This window comes from Crassostrea angulata, chromosome 6 (assembly GCF_025612915.1).
Source record: "Crassostrea angulata isolate pt1a10 chromosome 6, ASM2561291v2, whole genome shotgun sequence".
In the NCBI taxonomy this organism is placed as follows: domain Eukaryota; kingdom Metazoa; phylum Mollusca; class Bivalvia; order Ostreida; family Ostreidae; genus Magallana; species Magallana angulata.
In genome coordinates this window covers 20,301,129-20,323,901 of record NC_069116.1, presented here as the reverse complement: position 1 = coordinate 20,323,901, position 22,773 = coordinate 20,301,129, and the positions used below count along the sequence as shown (strand labels likewise).

General features: G+C 32.2%; 1 protein-coding gene across 10 annotated transcripts; it reads right to left on the bottom strand.

The window, feature by feature from the left end:
* Positions 1-1,410: 1,410 nt before the first annotated feature.
* On the bottom strand, positions 1,411-21,606 carry LOC128189131 (eukaryotic translation initiation factor 4 gamma 3-like). Of its 10 annotated transcripts, none has more exons than XM_052860606.1 (26): positions 21,468-21,606; positions 19,327-19,455; positions 18,946-19,015; positions 18,761-18,841; positions 18,452-18,589; positions 18,250-18,309; positions 18,018-18,155; positions 17,580-17,903; positions 14,504-14,608; positions 14,326-14,419; positions 14,017-14,144; positions 13,795-13,931; positions 13,518-13,691; positions 13,235-13,397; positions 6,574-6,746; positions 6,282-6,486; positions 5,203-5,298; positions 4,757-4,854; positions 4,118-4,307; positions 3,853-4,025; positions 3,557-3,761; positions 3,232-3,327; positions 2,961-3,101; positions 2,791-2,872; positions 2,213-2,359; positions 1,411-2,102 (listed from the first exon to the last, which is right to left on the bottom strand). In XM_052860606.1, the coding sequence occupies exons 2-26, from the start codon at positions 19,356-19,358 to the stop codon at positions 1,924-1,926; spliced, it is 3,429 nt and encodes a 1,142-aa protein (XP_052716566.1). In that variant the 5' UTR covers positions 19,359-19,455; positions 21,468-21,606; the 3' UTR covers positions 1,411-1,923. The 10 variants fall into 10 exon arrangements, with proteins under 10 accessions (XP_052716566.1, XP_052716567.1, XP_052716568.1 ...); XM_052860607.1 differs by having other exon boundaries at positions 19,327-19,444; positions 21,468-21,597; XM_052860608.1 differs by lacking the exon at positions 21,468-21,606 and adding an exon at positions 19,707-19,722.
* Between the last annotated feature and the right edge of the window lie 1,167 nt (positions 21,607-22,773).

The window sequence follows — 22,773 nt, the reverse complement described above, 5'->3', positions numbered from 1 at the left end:
TCCTTGATGTCTTTTAAGGGATTCTCTCATTGTTGCTAAGATGTCACGGATCTTAATTGAGACCACTTTAACATACTTTAAGTTTTTAGTTCTTCGTTTACTAAGAAGTAACATTTGTTGGTTGAAGACGGGCTAAATGGCAATTAAAGTTTTTTATATTTTGCAATTCTTGTTTTCTAGGTGGTAACACATTTTTGTTTTCTACTGCCATGTTTTTAAAGGCTTTGGCTATTTTTTGTTATATATCTTTGTTTAAGGAATCTACATATTCCACTTCAAACTATTGACTGTCTTATGAATTTGCTAACAGCTTTTTAATTGAACCTTTTGGCTCTCTATGCAGAATATCCAATTCGACTGTGTTTTCGACGATATCACGTTTTTCTCACCAGCAAACTCGCACGGTTAACAGTATACTTTACTTTCCCAGGTTTTGAGTCAATTGTTTTAAGCAATCAGTTGATCGGTGTATGTGTAGACTGTGTCCATTCAGTAGCAGAGCTATCTGACAGCTCAGTTTTGAAACGAAACAAGGGACATGGGAAAAATCGAGTAGTTTCTTCTTCAGTTGCAGTCTTTTGAACATGTACATAACTTCAGATGCAAGATTTACAAAATGTGGTTAAGCATGACAGTCTTTTAGGAAAATAAAAACAAATTATTAAAACAAATTTGATATTGTTAAAAGAAAGCATTTTAAATCAGTCTGATAATTATTCATATAGATCGCAAACAATGCAAATCAAACATGGACAGTTGAAATAAGTCTATCGGAGATTCAAAGTGACGGTTAATGACCAGATTTTTTTTGTTAACTATATTTAAACTTTGTAAAATTTACATATATTCTACAAAAAAGCTTACTAAATAGTTATCAAAGAGATGTTTGATAACATCACATCATTAGAAAACGATTTTATGAAAAAATTCTATATTTTGAAATCTTAAAAAATAATATACAAAAATATTGTTAAGAAAAAAATTACTTTTGCATATTAAATTGTAGACAGTGTTTGTATCAAAAGTAAACTGCATATATTGCTATGAAATGCGTTAAAAATAATCGCAATATCCAACATACTTAAACAGTATACACTATAATTATGTTCTTTTTGTTTGCTAATTACTAAGTGGGTTTTCAATTTGTTAACTCTGGTTATGAAAGAGTCCAGCAAGGTTTAATAGCACCAGATGTTTTTGATCAAGCAGTATTTAGAGACATTATCAATCATTTGATGATACATTCTTTCCGAAAACAAATGAAAAATCAGACAAATTATGAACAATTAACGCTGCCCTTTTCTGCCAAAAAAAAGAGCACAGTTTGCACAGCCCTCATGCATGTGGTTTTTATTGTTTATGAATCTTGTTTAAACACACCATACAGAAACATCAAATGACAACAGATGGTTGGGAAACTAATAAGCATTTATTTGAAAACAGTCTGTGACATTATTTCAAAAACTATGGGCATATTAAAATTTAAAATATTGTAAGAAAACTAAGGATTTAATTTGGACTAAGAATATACTTTAGTTTTATCACATTCGTTGCATGATTTTGTCGCTGGATTTCGTTGTCGATTCGATACAATCAATCGATTTTTATTGAAATGAAATGCCTAGTAACACATTTTATTGATAAAACCATTGACCACAGACATACTCAATTTTGAAACTGTCATCTGTGCTTAATCCATGAAAATTGATGTCAACGATATTTAATAAAATCACAATGAATCGTTCCAAGAAAATGATATCCACAAGAAACACTCGTTCCCACAAAAAGCACTTATTTTTACTGAAATGTCACATTAATAAAATGGTAGATAAATACATAAATTCCCAACTTCTCTATTTCTTTAAGATCTGTGATAATACTATCTCGACTCGTCACTTTCAATAGATTTTAATTAAATTATCCTCAGCTGTCACTGACGTAATCAACTTCACGAAGCCAGGTGAAGAACTGTACAACTTGTTTCATTGCTACACCTTTTCCTTCTTGTTCATTAGGGTCTTTGCTTTTCTCCCACTGATTAAATCCATCCTCAGAAATAATGTCTTCATCATACAGTATTTCAAACAGTGTGCGCAATACTCCTGCAAAGGATAAATCAACCATTAACCTTTTCAAAGCAAAATTATCTTTAAATTTTGGAATGTTTTGTATCTAATAAATAATCCAATACAAGTGTAGGCAAAAATAATACCTTGTGGATGCTCCAACTTGTGCACTAGGGATTGTATTGCATAAAGTGCTTGCAATTCTGATTCTGCTCGGTGGTCCAAGTATTTCTCTAGCAAATCTCCTCTGTTCTTGATAACTTCAGGTAACACACGTGCTCTGCTTCCAGAGCCTATGTAAAATGTAATCAATAATATCACTAAGCAGACACTCTAAAGTACTACTTAAGTAGTGACGAACGGTAAATAAACAAAATGATTTTATTTCTGTGCATCTTTTCTACGTTAAATTTCAACGAACATGCTATTCCATCTAATTATTATTTAGTTTTCGTGTTGTCTATTCACCGATAGCAATCAATTTCCCTCGTTTCAAACTCGAACACCACTGAGGATGATAGTAAGTTTATATTCCCGAGAGAAAGCAACTACTTTCTATAGTAGTTCTATATAGTAGTTCTATATCCCGAGTCAAAACATTGTCAGCAATGCATATTTTGTTGATGAATAACATATTAGATTCATCGGACTTTAAATTTAAGGTAGCGACTCGGAATACATCAATAGCCAGTAAATGTATATACATGTACTAGTTAATACTTACCGGTTATTGCACTTTCACAAACTAATGTCATCAAAGTACGGATAAACTTGTTGCTCTTTATAGTTGGATCATCAACACTCTCCTTTAAACATGATAAAAAGTAGCTTACAATGTATTCAAGTCATTAAAGCACAAAATATAAAACATTCACTTTAGACATGCTGCTTTACCTCAATCCAGTCAAAGATCACTTCATTATCAGTGTTTTCCTTGATGAGGAGTTGATGTAGTTTGTCCTGAATAGCTTCCATGGATATGGGGACTGTGGGGGTGCTTGATTGACAGTCACCGGCAGCAGTAAACTCGACTTTCTGTAATTCAGGAGCAATGCAAACATGAAACAAACAAATTTGTTGAGTGAATTATGAAACAATTATGAAATTTTATTAAAGTTGTATATTTTGGTCTTTTATTTTAGGAAAGCTGAACCTTTCCACTTACTTGGGCGATGATGAATTTTTTTACATCACATGCAGAAATGAAATCTTCCCATTGTAGACTAGACTGTTTCCACAGAGATTTAACCCTTTTCTGGCCCTACATCAAAACAAAATTTTTATCTTGTCTTAAATACAAACAGTTACTTTTCTGGTACAGTGCAAATTATTTCATATCTATCACCTACACTTGTGTTACAATATAAAAAAAACCCCAGGAATGAACGGTGAAATTGGTCATCATCTGTGTCATAGTAATTTACTGGTTGCATCAATGTACAAGAATACATTTTACAATTTAATACTTGTAAAGTTGCCACAAAGCATACCTCTCTATGACTAGCAGCATGTAAAACCTCAGCAACTAAAAATCCAGCTTTGTTGTTTCCCTTCAAAGGTTCGGCAACCTTGCGAAGGAAGTTCAAAGGAACACTCACATCTTGTATCATTGGACCAATAAGCTCACCGAAATACCGCCAGATATTTGGAATGTCATTTTCCATGTTTTCAGCAAACTGCATTACTTTAGTAAGGCTACAAACGAAACCATAGTATATTTAACAGTTCCTTATTCTCTTGTTAATTACTTTTTTGTTTTTGTTTTCAATGAAACAATCAAACTTACCCTTGAATATACAAAGAGATAGATATAAGTTTCTTTTTGACTAGATAAAACAATAAAATGCCAGTCTGGTTCCTTGCCATGCTGGATCTCTCCAAAACATAGTTTACTGCTGAACTAACAAAAAGGTGCATCACAGATGGAGATTTCAGCTTCTCGACACAGAGAATGGCCTCCTGAAAAAAGGTAGGTGATATTTAAAGGTCAGGAAATAAATCATGCGATATTTAAATGTTTAATTTAAGTGCTCTATTGTATTAAGTGTTACCTTTGTATCTTGGAAATGTAGATATTCATCCAGAATATTTTTGGTTTTCGTTTCCATCTCTTTTTCAGTGAGCTCCTTGGCAGTAGGTGAAACTGGTTTGCAACTCTTTTTATTGTCTACTATCCGCTCTCTACTGTTCTCAAAACTAGTTTCAAATCTATCCCAGCTGTACATGTCATCATCGGACTCACTAAGTTCAAAGAAATATTATAACGGATATTCTACGGAAATTGGTAAAAATGCATACAAAATAAAGATTGATAGCGTATATATGTATGCGTTTAAGGGAAAATGTGTCAACAAGATGATGAGCCTGTCTGCTCTGGGTCAGAAAAATAAATAAACTTCTACCAATGACCACGTTGCGTAGATCATTAGTGTGGAGTTGATGGCATTTACAGGAGATTTTTTAGTTTTTGCACAGAGGCAAAGTCAACGCCAAGCGTTTTGGAGAGGAACTAGATCCCGAGGTTTACATTAAAATATCATACAAACTCGGTATAATAGAAGCTAGAAAAAGGTTTTTCAACACTATTAGAGCATAGGAGTGTTTAAGTCCATTTAGAATCACGATAGTTATTGTATAAAGCAAACACTTAGGTAACTAAATGTGTCTTAAATCACGTCAAGAATGATTACCTGTTGTTCGATGCATTTGAATTTTCTTGTTCCATGGAGTTTTCTTTTCTCCATCCGGTGCTTCTTCTTTGCCAGCCAGGCTCGGTAAATTCAACTTTCTGTATTGTATGTATGATAAATGTTTATTATAACGCTGAAACTTGTACTTTTTCTATAATCATTTCACAGGTATGTACATCTTAATTAAAAAATCATCAAAAAGTGATGGCAGCAATAACTAGGGACAGACTGTAGCTATGCAGTGAGATGAAAACCGCATTAAATATACCCGCGCGTATGAAAAAAATCAAACTTTTAGAGTGGTAAATCACGCTTCCGTGTATTTAAAACCAACGCGCATTATTTGACTATCGTAAAACGCGTGGTTAACCACCAGCGTATATATCCACGTTTTAAGCATGGTCATTGCTTTGTAATGTTTAAAAGAGTTGAATCGTTTTATTTACATTATCTACGATGAATTTCTTCACATCATCTTCTGACATAAAGTGTTCCCATTGAAGACTAGATTGTGTCCACAAAGATCCAACTTTTTTATGTCCCTATTTCAAAACAAAATTGCTTTCTTAATTATCTCAAAACAAAAAAAAACTTTCTCAATCTAAACAAATAACGTGAATTTCTTTTCTTGTTCACAATTATTCGGCTTTCCTCGGATTTTACTTTATACATTATAAATATATACATACACTGAACAAAACTCTGAAGTGCTCATCCTAATAAATAGAATTGTTTAAAAATAACACATTATCGTCCGGGAATGTTAATCTCTTTTGCAATGGAAAATCCCCGTAGACTTTCTTTTTTTAGCCGTGAATTGAAACCAGACAAGCAAGAGGAGGGTGTTCCAAAAGAGAAATCTTGGGAAGTTTTCATACTCTTGAATGAACATCGTTTGAACCTAGAGGTATTTTTGAATATAGAATAATCTCGGGACAGACTATAGTCTTTGGTGATAGTTAAAAAAGAAAAACATTTATGATAGCCAAAATGATCATTGAGAAAACAGTCAGAGCCGTTGGAATATTGGTGTCTGCATTGTTTCTATGACACATTGTACTCACTTTAAATTTGCTGTTTATTTTGTCCTCGCCAATGTAATCCGAAGAAAACGTTATTTTCATATATTTTTTTTATTCGATAAGTGTAACGTCATTTCCATCGGTAACTTTAAACAATCAAAAAGTTCTGAGCAAAACTCAACCAAATCGGAAGTGTTTGTGATATTAAGCGAAGGTCACGGTCTCGGGTCGCAACCAGAGACAAGATTAATGCATCGTTCTAAACAATTTGAAAGTTAAGTGAAAATCAGTCACCCCGGCGCCCAGACAAATACATATAAACAGTAAAATTAAAATGTTTAATACATTGTACTGGAGGGAACACTTAAAAATTTTGTTGAGTGTATATATTATATATCTATAATATTTAATTTCAGGAACTATAAAAGTAGCATTTATCTGTATCAGAATAAATATTGATCATCACTGAAATATTTCTGTAATTTCAATGACATTTAGCGTACCTCTGTAAGACTAGCAGCGTGCAAAACCTCAGCAACTAAAAGTCCAGCTTTGTTGTTTTCTTTCAAAGGTTCGGCGACCTTGCGAAGGAAGTTCAAAGGAACATTTTCATCGTAAACCATTGGACCAATAAGCTCACCGAAATACCGCCAGATATTTGGAATGTCATTTTCTATGTTTACGGCAAACTGAATTACTCCAGTAAGTCTACAACAACAAAACCATTTTTTCAAATCGTTGAAGTTTTCTCTCTGCAATATCATATTGTTTTGGAGAAATGTAAATCAAGCTTACCCTTGAATATACACAGGGATGGATAAAATGTTCTTTTTAACAAGATCATGCAACAAAATTCCAGTCTGGTTTCTTTCAATACTGGATCTCTTCAAGACATAGTTCACTGCTGAACTAACAAAGATGTGCATCACAGATGGCGATTTCAGCTCTTTGATATCGAAAATGGCTTCCTAGATACAAAGATATCATATAAAAGATATCATTTTAAGCTTAAAAAAATAACAATTTTCCTCTCAGAGAAAGAAGGCAGGGTGACCTAGTTTTCCCTTATCTTTTTTTTACTCTGTGCTGATGTTCTAGGAATTTTATTTGGAAATAAAAAGGATATTTTGGGAATCATAATTGATGAAACGGAATACAAATTTACGCAATATGCCGACGACACTGAACTAAGACACAATTTTAGATCAAAATTTTGGTTTTTTTTTTTAATTTTTATACATGTATATAATTTGTATAAAATGATTTACTTGCGCATTTTGAATGATTGACCAAAATATAAATGTCAAGTTATAAGATAGATACAGAGGTAAAAATTCATTGTTATTTAAACAAAGCTCGAGTCTTATATTTGATACAAATGATGTAAAATATGGAATTACCTTTTTTTGACAAAATGACTCGTAGCAAACAAGGTAAACTGATGTTTTCTTAAGGTCAAGATCTAGTAAATGATTCCAGAGTGTCTATTTGGTGCTCGAACCACTGTGACGTCATAATTGATTTGAAGAATCTTTTTCCCGTACTTTACGGCTTTAAAGGAATTATGTAGAAAGTTGACCGATTTCTTGACAATTTATGTTAAAGCATGGGAAAAGTAAACCCGATACCTATATTCAACTTGACATCATTTTAAAGAGGAGGTCGAGAGCTTGTTTTTCCCCCCGTTTTTGGAGAGACTGTAGGCATTCTAGATATATTTTATTTGTTAGAAATGGACAGAACAATGTAATGTGTTTGTTATCTCCTTCATATTTTTTTGAAAATGACTGTTTAAAACATGATTTTCATTTAGTTTAGCCCCGGTACACCATATCAAACAAAGGTATTGTTATGAAGCATCATTGAAAGAATTTATATCCTAAAGTTTATGAACGCGTAGGCACCTTTCATTTACTAGATCTTGATCTTAAATACTATTTCAGACAGAGGAAAGCAACATTGATATAACACTTATACCAGCAAATCACAAAACAATAGAAAAACTCGAACTTTGTTTACAAAACAATGTATGTCAAACTCTAAATTACCCATCAACATTTTTGAAGTAATCGTTCATTAAATCAATGGAAATTTAAAAATCTCACAGCAGTGGGAATGTTACCAGTGATTTTAACAATGATAATACCCAAACTAAACCACTTGATTCAAATCATCATAAACCCTTGTGTAAAATACTTGCAGCAACTTGAGAAAGAGATTTACTGGTTTTTTTTTTGTAGGGAAGCAAGGTCCATAAGGTTAAAAAAAAGTGATGTTCCAGATTACAGTAATGGGGGGGGGGGGGGGGGGTAAAAATGATATGCGATGTGAAATTTGTGCGTGCATTAAAATCTACATGGATAAGAATAACTCTATGGAAAAGAGGTAAAGACTTCATCGTCAATTTACATATACAATGTATATAATAAAATAAGCAATAACTTTTGGAAAGAGGTTCTACTATATTGGATCAGAATTGTTTAGTCTTATAGTCAAAACGACATAAAAGTGTTTAATGAACAAATATGGTATATTTCTAACATTAGATTTCATAACTCATCTATATGTTAAAAAAAGTTATTTCAATTCTCGATATAAAGAACCATATGCGAAATGGTATAATTTCTGTCCCCATATTTTACAAATTTGAAAAAAAATCATATCATATAGATATTTTGATAAAACATAAAACTGAATATACAAGTTTCAGAAATCTAAAAGTTTAACAACATCGATCATTCTCCGTGCTTCTATGACGTCACGTAAATGGGTCATATCCTGCACTTTTTCAAAAGCATGGAAAATTCATCAGTTTTTCTTCTTACTCAAGAGCAGAAGGTATTCAGCGCAATGCTGCTTCAAAACCATTTTTACATAAATTATTGTTCATATTATTTTGCATATCATATCAAAAAATGGTATTGGAGCAAGCATGCGCTCATTGTTTCCTTTAAAAAAAAACTGATCGGAAATGCCCCATTTTTGGCTAAAATACATACATTTTGTGGTATTAGCTCATTATTAACAGATCATATTTCTGTTAAGAGATCGATTAGACAATTTATCTTCAAAAAATACTGAACTAGATATATGTTAACCTATCTTTTAGCAAATTTCTAAGGCTCTATTCATAAATTTGAATGTTGGGGCATAAATACACTTTGACCCGCACATAGTCCTTTGTACATGACCTGTTTGATGTTGAAGGCAATTTTATAAGCCTTGAATCGCTCAAAATCACAAATGTTTAGACCAATTTCTTTTTAAGAATTCACAGATTTGAAAGAGGCAAATTTAGAGTTACTGAAAACCTCAAATAAAAAAAAGTAGAATATGGACCATTTATTCTGAATTCTTTCAATATGTTTTACAAACAAAACAAAGGATGTAAGGATATGTACGGTGTACTTATCAAAAGAAAATCAATCAATTCGGCCAAATGAAAGTGGATAAACACTAGTGCAGGCTTTGTGAATAGAGAAATAGATTACAATCATATTTTTGAACTTTCATTGAAAACCTTAAAAGAATCAAAGTTTCAATAGTTGCAATTCAAGACTTTACATAGGATTTTGATAACAAATGAATACCCTTTTTAACTCAAAATAATTCATTAACTATCATGCTCATTCTGTAACCATCATATAGAATCAATAAAACATTTGTTTGTTGGCTGTTTTCGTGTCAAAGAAATATGGTACTGTTTGGGAGAATGGTTAAGATGCAAGTTTAATTTTTTCATGACTTTTAATAAACTAACTATACTTTTTGGTATTTTTGGTAAGTTCAACACAGAAATATGAATAGAATACAAACCATTTTCATACAAACGAAAACAAGAGGCCCATGTGCTACATCGCTCACCTGAGGAACAATAGGTATGATAAAATCAGCTTAATGGAGTCATAATACAAACTATCTGGACAATGTACAATAATACATGTAGATCCTGTATAAATAAAATCCATTTTCCCCTGGATATCCTTATGTTTATAATCATTAGTCCCTTTTCTAACAGGATGATTTTATAGTCATATCATATGTTGAGTATTGCAGTTCTCAAAAAGATCCTTAACAATAGTCTATATATACGGGATATAAACGTACATCAAACTCTGAACCTTCTCGTGAGGCCAAAGAATTGTCCTGGGGCCAAAGTCTTAACAATTATAAAGAATCATCTGGCTGATTAGTTTCTGAAATTTTTTTTAAAGATTTACCCTATATATTCCTTTGTTAAACTTTGACCCCCCCCCCATTGTGGCCCCACCCTACCCCTGAGGATCATGATTTTCACAACCTTGAATTTACACTACCTGAGGATGCTTTCATACAAGTTTCAGCTTTCCTGGCTGATTAGTTTCTGAGAAGAAGATTTTTAAAGATTTACTCTGTTTATTCCTATGTAAAACATCGACCTCCCATTTGGCCCAAACCTACCCCCAGGGGTCATGATTTTCACAAATTTGAATCTACACTACCTGAGGATTTTTCAACACAAGTTTCAGCTTTCCTGGCTAATTAGTTTCTGAGAAGAAGATTTTTAAAGATTTACTCAATATAATCATATGTTAAACTTCGACCCCCCATTGTGGCCCCAACCTACCCCCAGGGGTTATTATTTTCACAACTTTGAATCAACACTACCTGAGGATGCTTCCACACAAGTTTCAGCTTTGCCGGCTGATTAGTTTCTGAGAAGAAGATTTTCAAAGATTTACTTTATATATTCATATGTTAAACTTCGACCCCCCCCCCATTGGGGCCCCACCATACCCCTGGGGGTCATGATTTTCACAACTTTGAATCAACACTACCTGAGAATGCTTCCACACAAGTGTCAGCTTTCCTGGCCGATTAGTTTCTGAGAAGAAGTTTTTTAAAGATTTACTCTATATATTCATTTGTTAAACTTCGACCCCCCAATTTGGCCCCACCCTCAGGTGAGCTAAACAGATTAAGTTTACAATACAATAAGTTGTTAAAGTTGGTTTCTGGAAGAACAGACTTCGAAAATTTTCTTAGTAAATATTGACGAATTTTTTACTTTTTTAATCTTTAGTTTTTAAGATCTGTGTACAAACATAGAATTGGGAGCAAATCTTTGTATCTTGCTTATAATTCGAAGCTTAACACTCAAATATGGTTAGTAAATAGAAATTGTAAACAATTAAACACAAGAAACATGCACTACATGTATAACAAACAAAGAACACAATTTATTTTTTTCGAAATGAATCATATATATACAAGTATATACCTACATTAATTCCGTCAGCGATATCAAACTCTATTTAAACTGAATAAACTCGAGAAAATGTCGAGCATCTCAACAAAACCTATTGCATTAATCTACCGTTACGCAAAAAATAATGCCGAATGACCGATAGAATGAATTGTATTTCAGTACCCCTACATTAGATTTTGCTTAATTTGCGCAGGTAAACAGTTAACTGCTTGATTTACCGAAGTATCTGTTTGATTTGATACGTAAAAATCACGAAATACAGACGATATTTCAAGGTTACAAAGCGTAAATAATGAAAACGAAACGAAAATCAGAACAAGCTAACACCAACGTCATGTGTGAAAACTGTCAACGCATTGAAATATTTAGCCTCAATTTACTTCACAAAATCGGCACCAATATATTTTGCATGTTTCAAAATTTCCCTTCATACGCGAACTGTTGCACAACAAGCAGATTCATCATAGTCAGATCGACCCTTTTTCGTATAAGGTCATGGCTGCTTTAAACAAAGAACCTCGTTTTAGAAGTATGGAATACGAGTCTTGGTAAAAGTGGTATGCAAACCCGGGCCGTGGCAAAGTTAAAGCCGGGGCAGATCGACAATCGTCAATTCCAAATACGCATTATTTTGCAACAATATTTACAGCGAATACAAATATACTAGTCCATCAAATATCCTGAAATTTTAATGAGATTGGCAGATTAATAACTGCCAATCTTTTGTTTTGCCCAGGCCAAGTCTTGCCTACCCATTTTACCGGATGCCGAACCCGAAGCTATTAAATTGATTGAAACACGCCTTTTCTTTATCATTATTTTCGTAATAACTCAGATTTGAAACAGAATTACCCCTTAATTTTTGCAATTTATTTTTTCCTTCCCATAAGGATAATTTATGCTAAACTACGTTGAATTTGCCTCGGTAGTTCTTGAGAAGAAGATTTTTAAAAATGCACCCCCCTGTTTCTACAGTTTCAAGGTTTTCTTCGCTTTGAATACAGATCGGACTTTTATTTCTGCAATTTATATTTGCCCTCCCATAAGGATGCTTTGTGCCAAATTTGGTTGAAATTGGATAAGCGGTTTTAGAGAAGAAGTTCAAAATGTAAAAAGTTTACAGACGGACAGACGGACGACGGACAAAATGTGATCAGAATAGCTCACTTGAGCTTTCAGCTCAGGTGAGCTAAAAAACCAATTCATTTTTTCCATTAATACATATAAGAATGTTCCAAAACTCTCTATTTCCATGTTTAAAAGCACACTAATTGGTAGAATACATATTAAGAAACTGTGTATTACTTAAAAACTGTGAATTTGCTGAGTATGAAAAGCAGTGACAACAATTTCCTTGTAGCTTTTCTGTACACATTATGACATATCATAATATTGTTATAATGTGTCCATGAAAGCTGCAAGGAAATTGCAAGCAAAGTATTTATTTAAAAATGAAATTATCAGTTTATATATATATATATATATATATATATATATATATATATATATATATATATATATATATATATATATATATATATGTGTGTGTGTGTGTGTGTGTGTGTGTGTGTGTGTTTGTGTATATATATAAACAATTTTTTGTAAAACGTCTTAGGAAGAAATGAATGCGCTTATATATATAATTTCGTTTATTTATTTCTTTCATCTTTGTTTACTTTTTTACTGTCTCTCTTTTTCCCTCTTTCATCCACTCTATCTATCTCTCTAACTAAAAAATATTTGAACTTTCACAGGAATAGAGTTAATAGCGAAATTATTTGACAGTGTTTGTACATGTACACTATATAAGTGGTGATTTATGCTTTTTGGACACTAGTTATGCAGTAACTGAAAACCACGTTAAATATTCCGCTCCCTCCCCGCACGTGTTGTAAATAAAACTTAGGAACTTTAGAGTGGTAAATCACGCTTCGGTGCATTCCCACGCGCATTGTTTCACCATTGAGAAACGAGCACTTAGCCACAGGTTTAAAATGCCACGTTTACAATATGTTTTTGTTGGTCTATATACTTGTCTGTACTTCTGCAAGGTGTGTGGCTGTGTGTGTCTCTGACTGTAATGAAGTGAATATGTAAGCATATATATGCAATGTCTAGAAAAAGGTTTGATATTACAATAATGAATGAATATTAAGAATATGAAAGTTAAGATAAAAATAAACATATTTCCATCGTATGTTATAATACCTTTATATCTTGTAACTGAAGATATTCATTCAAAATGATTTTGGTTTCCTTTTCCATATCTTCCTCTGTAAGCTCCTTGGCAGTGGATAATGATGATTTGCTGTTGTTCTGAACTTCTAATTTATTAAGTTTACGCTCCCTTCGCCTTTCTCTGATCTGATCCCTATCACAAATCAATGTTAATTTAAAAAAAATAAAACTACTTTAATAAAATAAAATCCAAAACAACAACAATATAACCTAAACACACGAAAAATATGTTAATGTAAACCTAAAATCTCACCTGACAGCTGCAAGGGCTTCTTCTTTTTCTTGCTCCTTTGAAGACATGGGAGTGATACCTCGACTTTGTAGGTGGCCAAATCCACCAGAACCCCGGACCCTGCTATCCCCACGAGCTGGGACAGTGCCAAATCTATCCCTACTATTATCTCCAGGCTTACTAAATGCAGAAAACCTAGAAACAAAACAGTTTGTTCTTCAAAAATCCTGAAACAAATTTATTATCTTCATGGCAAGAAAAGAAGAACGTCAAATCTAATCACATCAACATTATTTACCTGTTGCTTGGTGTGCTTTGTTTTTCTTGTTCCGTGAAATTTCTTGCTCTTTCTCCAGTGCTTCCTCTTTGCAGTTCAGAGAATTTGGTTGTGCCTGCAACAGGACCAAGTTGAATGTTGGACTTATCCAAGTTTTGCTGAAAATGTTAAAAAATATATCAGTGAGCTTTTTATCTCCACATCGCCTAAATAGTTAACATTTCGATTTTGATTATCTAGTACCTTGGTGAGTTTAAGCCTTGATGGGTCATTTGACTGTCTCTCCACTCGTATATTTGCTTTGCCAGTAGAGGTCAATCTATCATTATCTCCCATTCCAGTTCCAGGATCTTTTGACCCTTTTTCATAAACTAGAGATAATAAATCTGCCTTCAAACCCTTTTTTAAGAATATAAACTACTTCATATAACTGAAGTTACCTGGAAAATTTTCTTCACGCGTAGTCCACTATCATCGATTGTTACATCAAGTTCTAGTAACAATTAATTCTTTAATTTGTAAGTTTTTCTTTAAATGAATAGTAAAACAGACCTCGAGCTATGCGCCCTCCTCGTACATTTTGAACACCAGGAAACTGAGTCTTGGTCTTAGAATTTGTATTTTTGCTGTTTGAAATCCATTTGCACTGCAAATCGAACCACAAAATACGAGATAAAAAGATTTCACATATTTTTCTATATTTGTCGACAGCAAAAAACTTTACCCTCACCTTTCTGAGATCAATGACATCTTGTAACATGAATCTCACTCTTGAAGATGTCTTCTTTTCTTGTATTATCTTATCCATCTGATTGAAATACTGGTCCATTCTTGGCTATAGAAGAAAAAAGTAAATGAATGATTTATCTTATTTTTTATGCATGATGAATCCACGTTGTGAAATCAAAGTATAAAGAAACAATGAGTGTCATTCCTGTTTTTTTCAGTCTAATTATAATAAACCCCTTCCAAGTCCAATCGTTGCACAAATGACATCCTACATTGACCGTTTATTAACAAGTTTTGACCATCTACATGATAGTTAGTGATTCCTTAAGTGTTTCAGTGACTGTAGCTTTTCAATAATTTACAGAATGAAATAGATACAATAAAGACAAATGCGACACAAAAGATGATACAAACAAATGTAAGATGGAAAGCAACAATAAGATGATTTTATAACAAGTTATAAAGAAGCGAGATAATGCATGCATTCTGTAACCTAAATTTGCAAACGCGTTTTGTTTTTGTCACGGACACATGTACATGTAATAGCTTTGTTTTTAGATTACATATGCAATAGCTTTAAACTGGGGTTGGTTCTTGAAAGCCTTAAAATGATTATGTATGCATAGCTGAGAGACAATGAAAACAGACATACAAAATCATGCAGAGTGGTTTTTTTTGTAAATATATCAAAGGAGTCATTGGATTGGTTGACTATAAAACCTGCCAGAAAATACGACGTTAACTAGATGGCAGATATTTGTCATATAGTAGCATAGTTCTGCCAATACTTGTCAAATAGTTATGTCGATTATTCAAATTTTTATACTGTCTTGTCAGATCTGTTTGCCGAATTGTTACTTATAAACGTGTCTTGATATTTTAAACAAAAACGTGCACATCTCCTACATATGCCACCTAGTTAAATCATATTTTTCCGACAGGTCGACAATAGCATCTGACAAGACAAAATTAAGATATGAATATAAACATCAAAAATCGAAAAGTCATCACGTCAGATAATAATGGATATTGTTGAACACCTATATCGACTTGTCAGATATAATGATATTGAAAAAAAAATGATTATAGTCTTTAATCGATAAGTTGACTTGTCAGATCTTTATTATGTGTTGTCAGATCTTACTGTTGTCTTGTTAGATCTTAATGTCTACTTGTCCGATATCATGATAACAATTAGATGATAGTAAGTGGCAAAGCCCTTTTTAATATCATAATATCAATTTTTTTGCCCTGATGATCATTTTTTGACAAGTTGACATGAAGATCTGACAAGCTGACATTTATATCTGACAAGTCGGCTTTTAAATCTGACAAATCAACATGACTATCTGACAAGTGGTGGAATAACTAAACTAACTTCAGGCATGTACACGCTTAAGACACGTGAATAAGTATTAAGTCTGATCTGGTCAGACAGTATGAAAATCTAAAAATCGACATAACTCTCTGACAAGTGGTGGTAGAGTAAGAAAAAGGCAGACAACACATGAAATATTTAAATATATAGGAATGAATACTAAGATTTGCAAATATGTCAAGAGTATTAAAGTAAATTTAAAAACAATTCTAAATGTCTTTAGAGTATAACTGATACATTTTAACTTTTCTATATTTAAGTACACTGGACTCCCTTTCAGAGTTATTTTTAATTTAAGTAGTGCAAAAAAAAGTTCAAAATTTGAGTTAACTAAAGATATCTAAATATATCTATATGAATGATGATCAATCTTTTGCAGTTGCGAATGTTTATAGAGCATTAGAGAGAATATATTCAATATTTATTGTATAACATTGAAATCCAAATGTTTGTATCAAAAGTAAAAATTATGGATCTTTCACGCCATTTAAACAATTTCATAAAAAAATGATGGATCTTAAATTTGTATTTTTCACAACAAATAAGGATTCGGAAAAGGTTTACTTTTAAAAATCTGTTTCCCCAAGCGAATATACAAGTAGAAAATACAACATAAGTTGAGGAAGACATTCCTGATCCTGTTTTATTCACGTAGAAGTTTTTTTTAAATCAATTTTATCTAAACGCCAACTTTTCCCAAAACTCAAAAAAAATTAAAAAAAATGACATCTTTTATTTGATTAATTGACCATTTTTGTCGTGAAAACTTTTCATTGAACGATTTGAAACACTTCATTTTTGAAATATATACCATTTTGATTTGTCCTTTGGAAACTCATTTTGAATGATTTTTCAGAATTTATGAAATTAATATGAACAATTAAGTCTGAACTTCAATTGCTATGCTCACATTTAAAAAATATTGCATATGAGGGCTTATATCAACCTATCTAAATACCCCATTGTCAATGTTCAAAAGAGAGGTACGTCCTATTGAATTAGAAGCAGTGAGTACCGTTTTTTCACGTGATGCCCATATTTGGGACAACTTTAGTAAAATGTGCGTTGATATCTTCTTCAGGGACATTCATCAGAATGCTTTACGGACAAAATACTATATGCTGCATAGCTTGCGCTTCTGCGTTTGTATATTTATGCATTTCTACTACCGTGGCTATTCACGTATGTTGAAAATGTACAGATACCTGTATTTATTTCTAGAGCACAATTTTAAAGTCACTAATACACAATTGTGCAGTTTTTCTTATCAAAATCAGTTTGTACTTGTATGCGTATGGTTGTCAGTCGTTTGATACTGATCATTTTTTGAAGCAACAATTGATCAACTAAAACAACAGTATTTTTCAATGTGAGCATGGAACAAAGTTAATGGTTAATCTTTCCTTTTTTACCTTCTAAAGTAAAAATCAAGATGTACAAACATTCCGGCAAGCAATTAAATATCGTGAATAAAACAGACAAAAACCACGTGCGTTTGTTGAATCGTAAACACGTTGTGCATTGCAACTCATTCACTGGATCGGAGAATCTGTTTGACGTTAATACTGCATGTCATGTGTTAAATAATGTTATCCATATAAGGTAGTGTACCCGACCTGTTTATAATATAAGAAATCACATTAACGAGGAAAGTTACCAAACAACATTTATTTTCTTTTTTATAAAGTATCGTCATAACCTTAGCTCTCTCTGTGTCCAACGTTTTCCCAAATCTTAAGAAAAGTTCGCAAACACTTTTCAATCTTTCTTCATCCTTAGTTTTCAGGAGGTTGAATAAGCAATCATGCATGATTTTTTCAGTCAACATCTTCAGATCGAACAGCTCTCCAATAAACCTTAAGAAAACCTTACTCATGAAACAACATTTTGAAATGTAAAATATTGGATAGAATAAAAGATTTAAACTAATTTCATATGACCTGATATTTCCTATTGAACGATTTCTTGCTTTGACTTCGACCATTTTCAACTCCTCACACAATTCTTCACGTTTCTGTGGGTCCTCAAAAACACAAAAATGCATATCATACTTAAACTATAAATACTTATATATGTTTTGAGATTAGCTTACGATTATTTTCATTTCATTTTTGTAATAAATTTAGATGAAAAATACCTGGGTTTCGGCAATGACTTTTCTCATTTCCTCCATCTCCTTCACTGAATCCTTGTCAAACTCTTTCTGACATCTCGTCAACAATATTGCACGAAAATTTACATACTCTCCTTGTTTGGAAGTGGAAGCTACTTTGATCTATAACACAAATAATATTGCAGTAAGATATTCATACTAAGATTTTTACATTTTGTATCAATATTATTGCACCATTAGTGATGTATGTACTCACCATAGCTAAATAACGGCACATACTGGCGTATGCTACACAGAAGCAAGGTTCGCTAATAGCCTTCAAAGGGAATAATCAGTTTAATACAACGATTTATGAAAATGGAATCCCGAAAATCAATTATGATTCTGATAAGGACTACTATAATTCATTATTTCTAATTTCCTCTGTAGTTAACTTTAAGTACTTTTTAATCACTTGCCCTTTCAAATATCAGATCAGCAACACCTTGTAGTCTTTCCTCAGTGTTGATTTCCATTTCAGAAACCTGCTTTACCAGAGTTTGAAATTTCTTTGGTGCTAATTTGTTGAGAGTACTGCGTATTTTCTTGTAGAATTCCTTTTTCATGAAACATGGTATTTTAAAGGGTTTACAAGTTATAAACATTTTAAAACTTTTTTTAATTCAAAAATTGGCTTCCGCAGGATCTTTCAGAAGATAATTCTTTATAAAAATTATATGTCTATTGATTTTTTTTTACTGAGTACCAGGCATATTAAAGTGAATAACCTCTGTTATGTTAATAGTTTTATCAGTCTCTTGCATTCTTTTAGGCTTCCATGCTGACTCTGCTTTGTGTAAGGTAACATCCTGTGAAATAGAAGTTATATGAATTACCTTTATTGAAGTCACTTTACACTCTCAGGTCCCTCGATTGTTAGTAGAGAGTGATCGCTGTTTTTCTTAATATTTACCCTCTGAGGTTCGAGTCCTTTGCTGCTTTCTCTGCTTTGGCATGGTTTAGATAGATATCCAACCACGTCTCTTTTTAATAAAAAAAAAGTTAATACCATTATTCAACAAATTGCCTATGCAAGCTCACATAATTTCTATTTTCAAATGGTTATGCAAACATTGGTCTTATCAAAACACAAATTGATTCTTATATTATATAGCAAACAAAGATTGAAGAACACGACAAAACATCACCTGTAAACGTTTGTTCATCTTATAAAGAGTGTATTTTATGATTTTACTAACTCCATGACATTTCTGTTCAAGGTTAGCAAACGTGAAAAGATGGGACAAATCTCTTTCGCTTTACATAATTTATTTACCTTCTAGTTATTATTTACCTGTTTGGTGCATTAGAATTATCTTGTTCCATAGAGTTTCAGTTCCAGATTTTCCTCTTTGTCAGCTTAATTAAGAATCAATTTGCACCCTACCTAGACTAAGCTCGTCTAAGTTTTGCTGAAATAAATCTATTAAATTATAGTAAAAAAATTCTACATCATTCTATAAAGTTCTCCTACTTATTTTGATTTAAGATAAATACAAAAGGTCTTTGGATCGAACAACGCTCACCTGAGCAACAAAAATTACAAAAAAATTAAAAAAAGAAGTGGTAAGTTTCACCTCATCAAAAACAGTTCAATACAAAAACACATTGAAATGAACATTAGTTTCATGCAAACATTAAAATTATTTTCTGTTTTACGTTATTTTACCATACTTTGTCGTGCAATCTTGCTATCTGGTGAGATTTATTTGAAGAAAGATCGCTATAACAATCTGAAGAAAAAAATTATTTGTAATTCTATATATAAATACGAACATTTCTGTGTCCTCTATTTCTGTAATACGGAAATCACGCATTAAAAATATTACTTTTAATGATAACTTTTATTGATAACTAACAGGGTGATGCCCAGTTTGACTCACTATTACTCTTTATTATAGGAAAGGTAATTTATAAAGCTAATTAAAAAATAAAAAGGGAAAATGCTTGATTAAATATACACATAAAAACAGCTAGGATTGCAAACAAACAACCAAACACAATCCAATCATCCATTCTGAAAATGTAACAAGTTAAAGATCAGAAAAAAACCCATTCCTAATTAATGCGACATAACAAATCAATAAAATAGTATCGTGACCAGAATCAACATATCAGAAGTGATGATTTGGCAAGTAGTTTCGATAAAAAAAAAGTTATAGAAAAGGTTTATATTATTATTATAATTATGGACCCGTTTCAATCTAGTGTATCAGGAATCTAGTTACGTGGCATTAAATGAATGCCATAAAACCTTTCCACACTTGCTTTCTTGCAATGTTTAGAAATATTTAAAAATTTCCATGATTACTTAGAAGACATTCTACCACTCTAAAGTTTATCCGTTTCGACCCAATTTCAAGCCAGTTGGTCGTCGTCAAAACCCAAATTGAAAAATGTTTTTTTTTTCCTGATTCCATAAATAAGACTTAAAACCTCCTTTTCTAAAATTTAATTTATGGTGACCACATTGGTTCCCCTACTCAATTCCTTGAGGTCTAAATTTGTATACTTTTAAATCAACCAATTGTAAACTTATTATAAAGCTTAATATTGTTTTTGAACAATCCCTTAATTTGAACTTAATTCAAGTCCCTTAATTCCCTTCGAATGTCAGACAAACGATAGAACAAGGTGATCCTTATAAGTTGCCAATAGAGAATTTTACTTGTTGTACATGTATATACGCCTCTCCGATTTTTTGTCATTTAACAATCAACAAGTGTGTAATGGAATGGTACGTAATAATTTGGTTTCTTTCGTCCGTGTCGATTTGTACATAACAAAGATAAAAACAGTCATTTTACCCACTTTTTTTCTGAAAGACAGATATGCATGACACATCAAATTAAAGAGTATTAGGAACAGTCAAGATGAACATAAGGTGTAGCCACATGTGACTTTCTGTTTCGAATACATGTAATACCAACCAAAGATTGTAGCTAAATCTTGATTACAACTAATTGTGCTAATTTTCTTTTGCTGCAATATAAGCTATCTTCAACATTGGGAAATGAATCTACAAAAACATTCACTACATATTGAGAGTTTCTCCATCTCCTATTGAATGTAAATTAGAGACATCTATTTATTACAATTCTTGTGATCAGTAGTGGAGGAAATACTTCCCGATTTTTTTATGGAAAAGGAAGGCAAGAATACTCTTTATCAAGAGATTTGAGATTTTAATATGTGTTTAAAACAGAGAGTCTACCAACAACCTGCGTTTATACACTAAGACCTATGAGGTAGATTTGTTTTCGTTTTAGAGAAATAAAACTTGAGTATTTGAGCATCCTGTCTAATAGGCTATTCTGCGATCGCATCGACATGAACTGAAAGATTCATATAATATAACATAATAAATTAGTTAGTTATCTACAATTATCAATAATTTATAAAATAAAAATAAATCATTCAATGAACATTCTATACCTTCAGCCAATGTCATGACATACAAGGTAGTTTTGCTTTCGTTTTCAGAGAAAACCGAGTGGGGTCCATTGTGCCTACACGCAAATGTGACAGTTGGAATATCAGAGCAATGGATTCCGAATTGTTTTTCTATAGTAATTATGATTGTAAGAATTATGCAAATAGAAAAGTTGAATACAACATCCCATTGTGTGAATATTAAAAAAAAAATTGCAGAGATATCAAATCTCCTGTATGGTACGCCATGTTAGCCAAAATGTAACACATTTAGCAGGCGTATTGAAAGTCGATGTCCAGAGTCTTTAAGAAGAAATCATTCTCATTTCTAAGCATATATCCGATGTATGAATTGCCATAAATTCTTAAGAGTGATATTTACAGTAGATTAAACGTCTAGGTAAATCAGATACAGGATGTAAAGGACTGTTCCAAGTAAAAGAACGAAAAAAAAAACCCAACAAAATTTCTCTTTAATTTTGCATGTACTTAAAGGGACAAGGTGACTCACAAACACATGGTTAAGCAAATATCGAATTTTTACACGATTTCCACATATTTTATATATCATATGGAAATATGAACTTTTGAAAAATTACGGTGTTCCAAAGGATATAAATGAAATTAAAAAGAGAAAAATAGAATTTCGCGTTTGGCCAACACATAAATATTGAGTTTTCCTTCCGTTTTATAGCCATGCAAGCGTAGGGGAATGTAAACACTGCAGCGTTGCATACATCATGAGCCAGAAGCCTCTCGTTGAAACATAAGAGAGCTATATGTTTAGTAATATGCATTCTCTATTAATGCATATTTTTTATCACAGACATCGAATAGCTTCAAATTCAAATTCTTTTTTCAGTGTGTCAATCCCATTGTAACAATATTTAGACAGAAATCGCAATCACGTGACGCTAAACCAATGTCCAAAACAACTCGGTTAGTTTACATGTGCAATTTCTAGATGAGTTTTAATGACCTGTAAATTGATAGGTTATGACTTATGATGCATGAAACCTTCGGTATGATGAAATTTCGAGTACCTCTTTTTATTTCCGTTGTCATAATCAAAAAGTGAAACATCTATTTTGAGTCACCGTGTCTTTTTAAATTCGAGGTGTGTACCTTCACAGAATGCACTTTTTATCCAATACACTTTCATTTGTGATAAAGGGGTACATTTATTTCGTACAATCTCTGATTGACGTAAGTCTAACCACTACGTTATAATAGAGGAACATGCATCGTCACGATTTGAGTAAATAGATGTATTTTCAAAGTTTCTTTTCGAATTTATTTTTCAGTGATT

Coding starts and splice junctions, on each gene's coding strand:
- LOC128189131 (XM_052860606.1), bottom strand. CDS start 19,358: ATGGAACAAGATAATTCTAATGCACCAAACAG. Junction 14,609..17,579: donor TGGACACAGAGAGAGCTAAG/GTTATGACGATA, acceptor TTTCTTCTATAG/CCAAGAATGGACCAGTATTT. Junction 4,026..4,117: donor TACATTTCCAAGATACAAAG/GTAACACTTAAT, acceptor ACCTTTTTTCAG/GAGGCCATTCTCTGTGTCGA.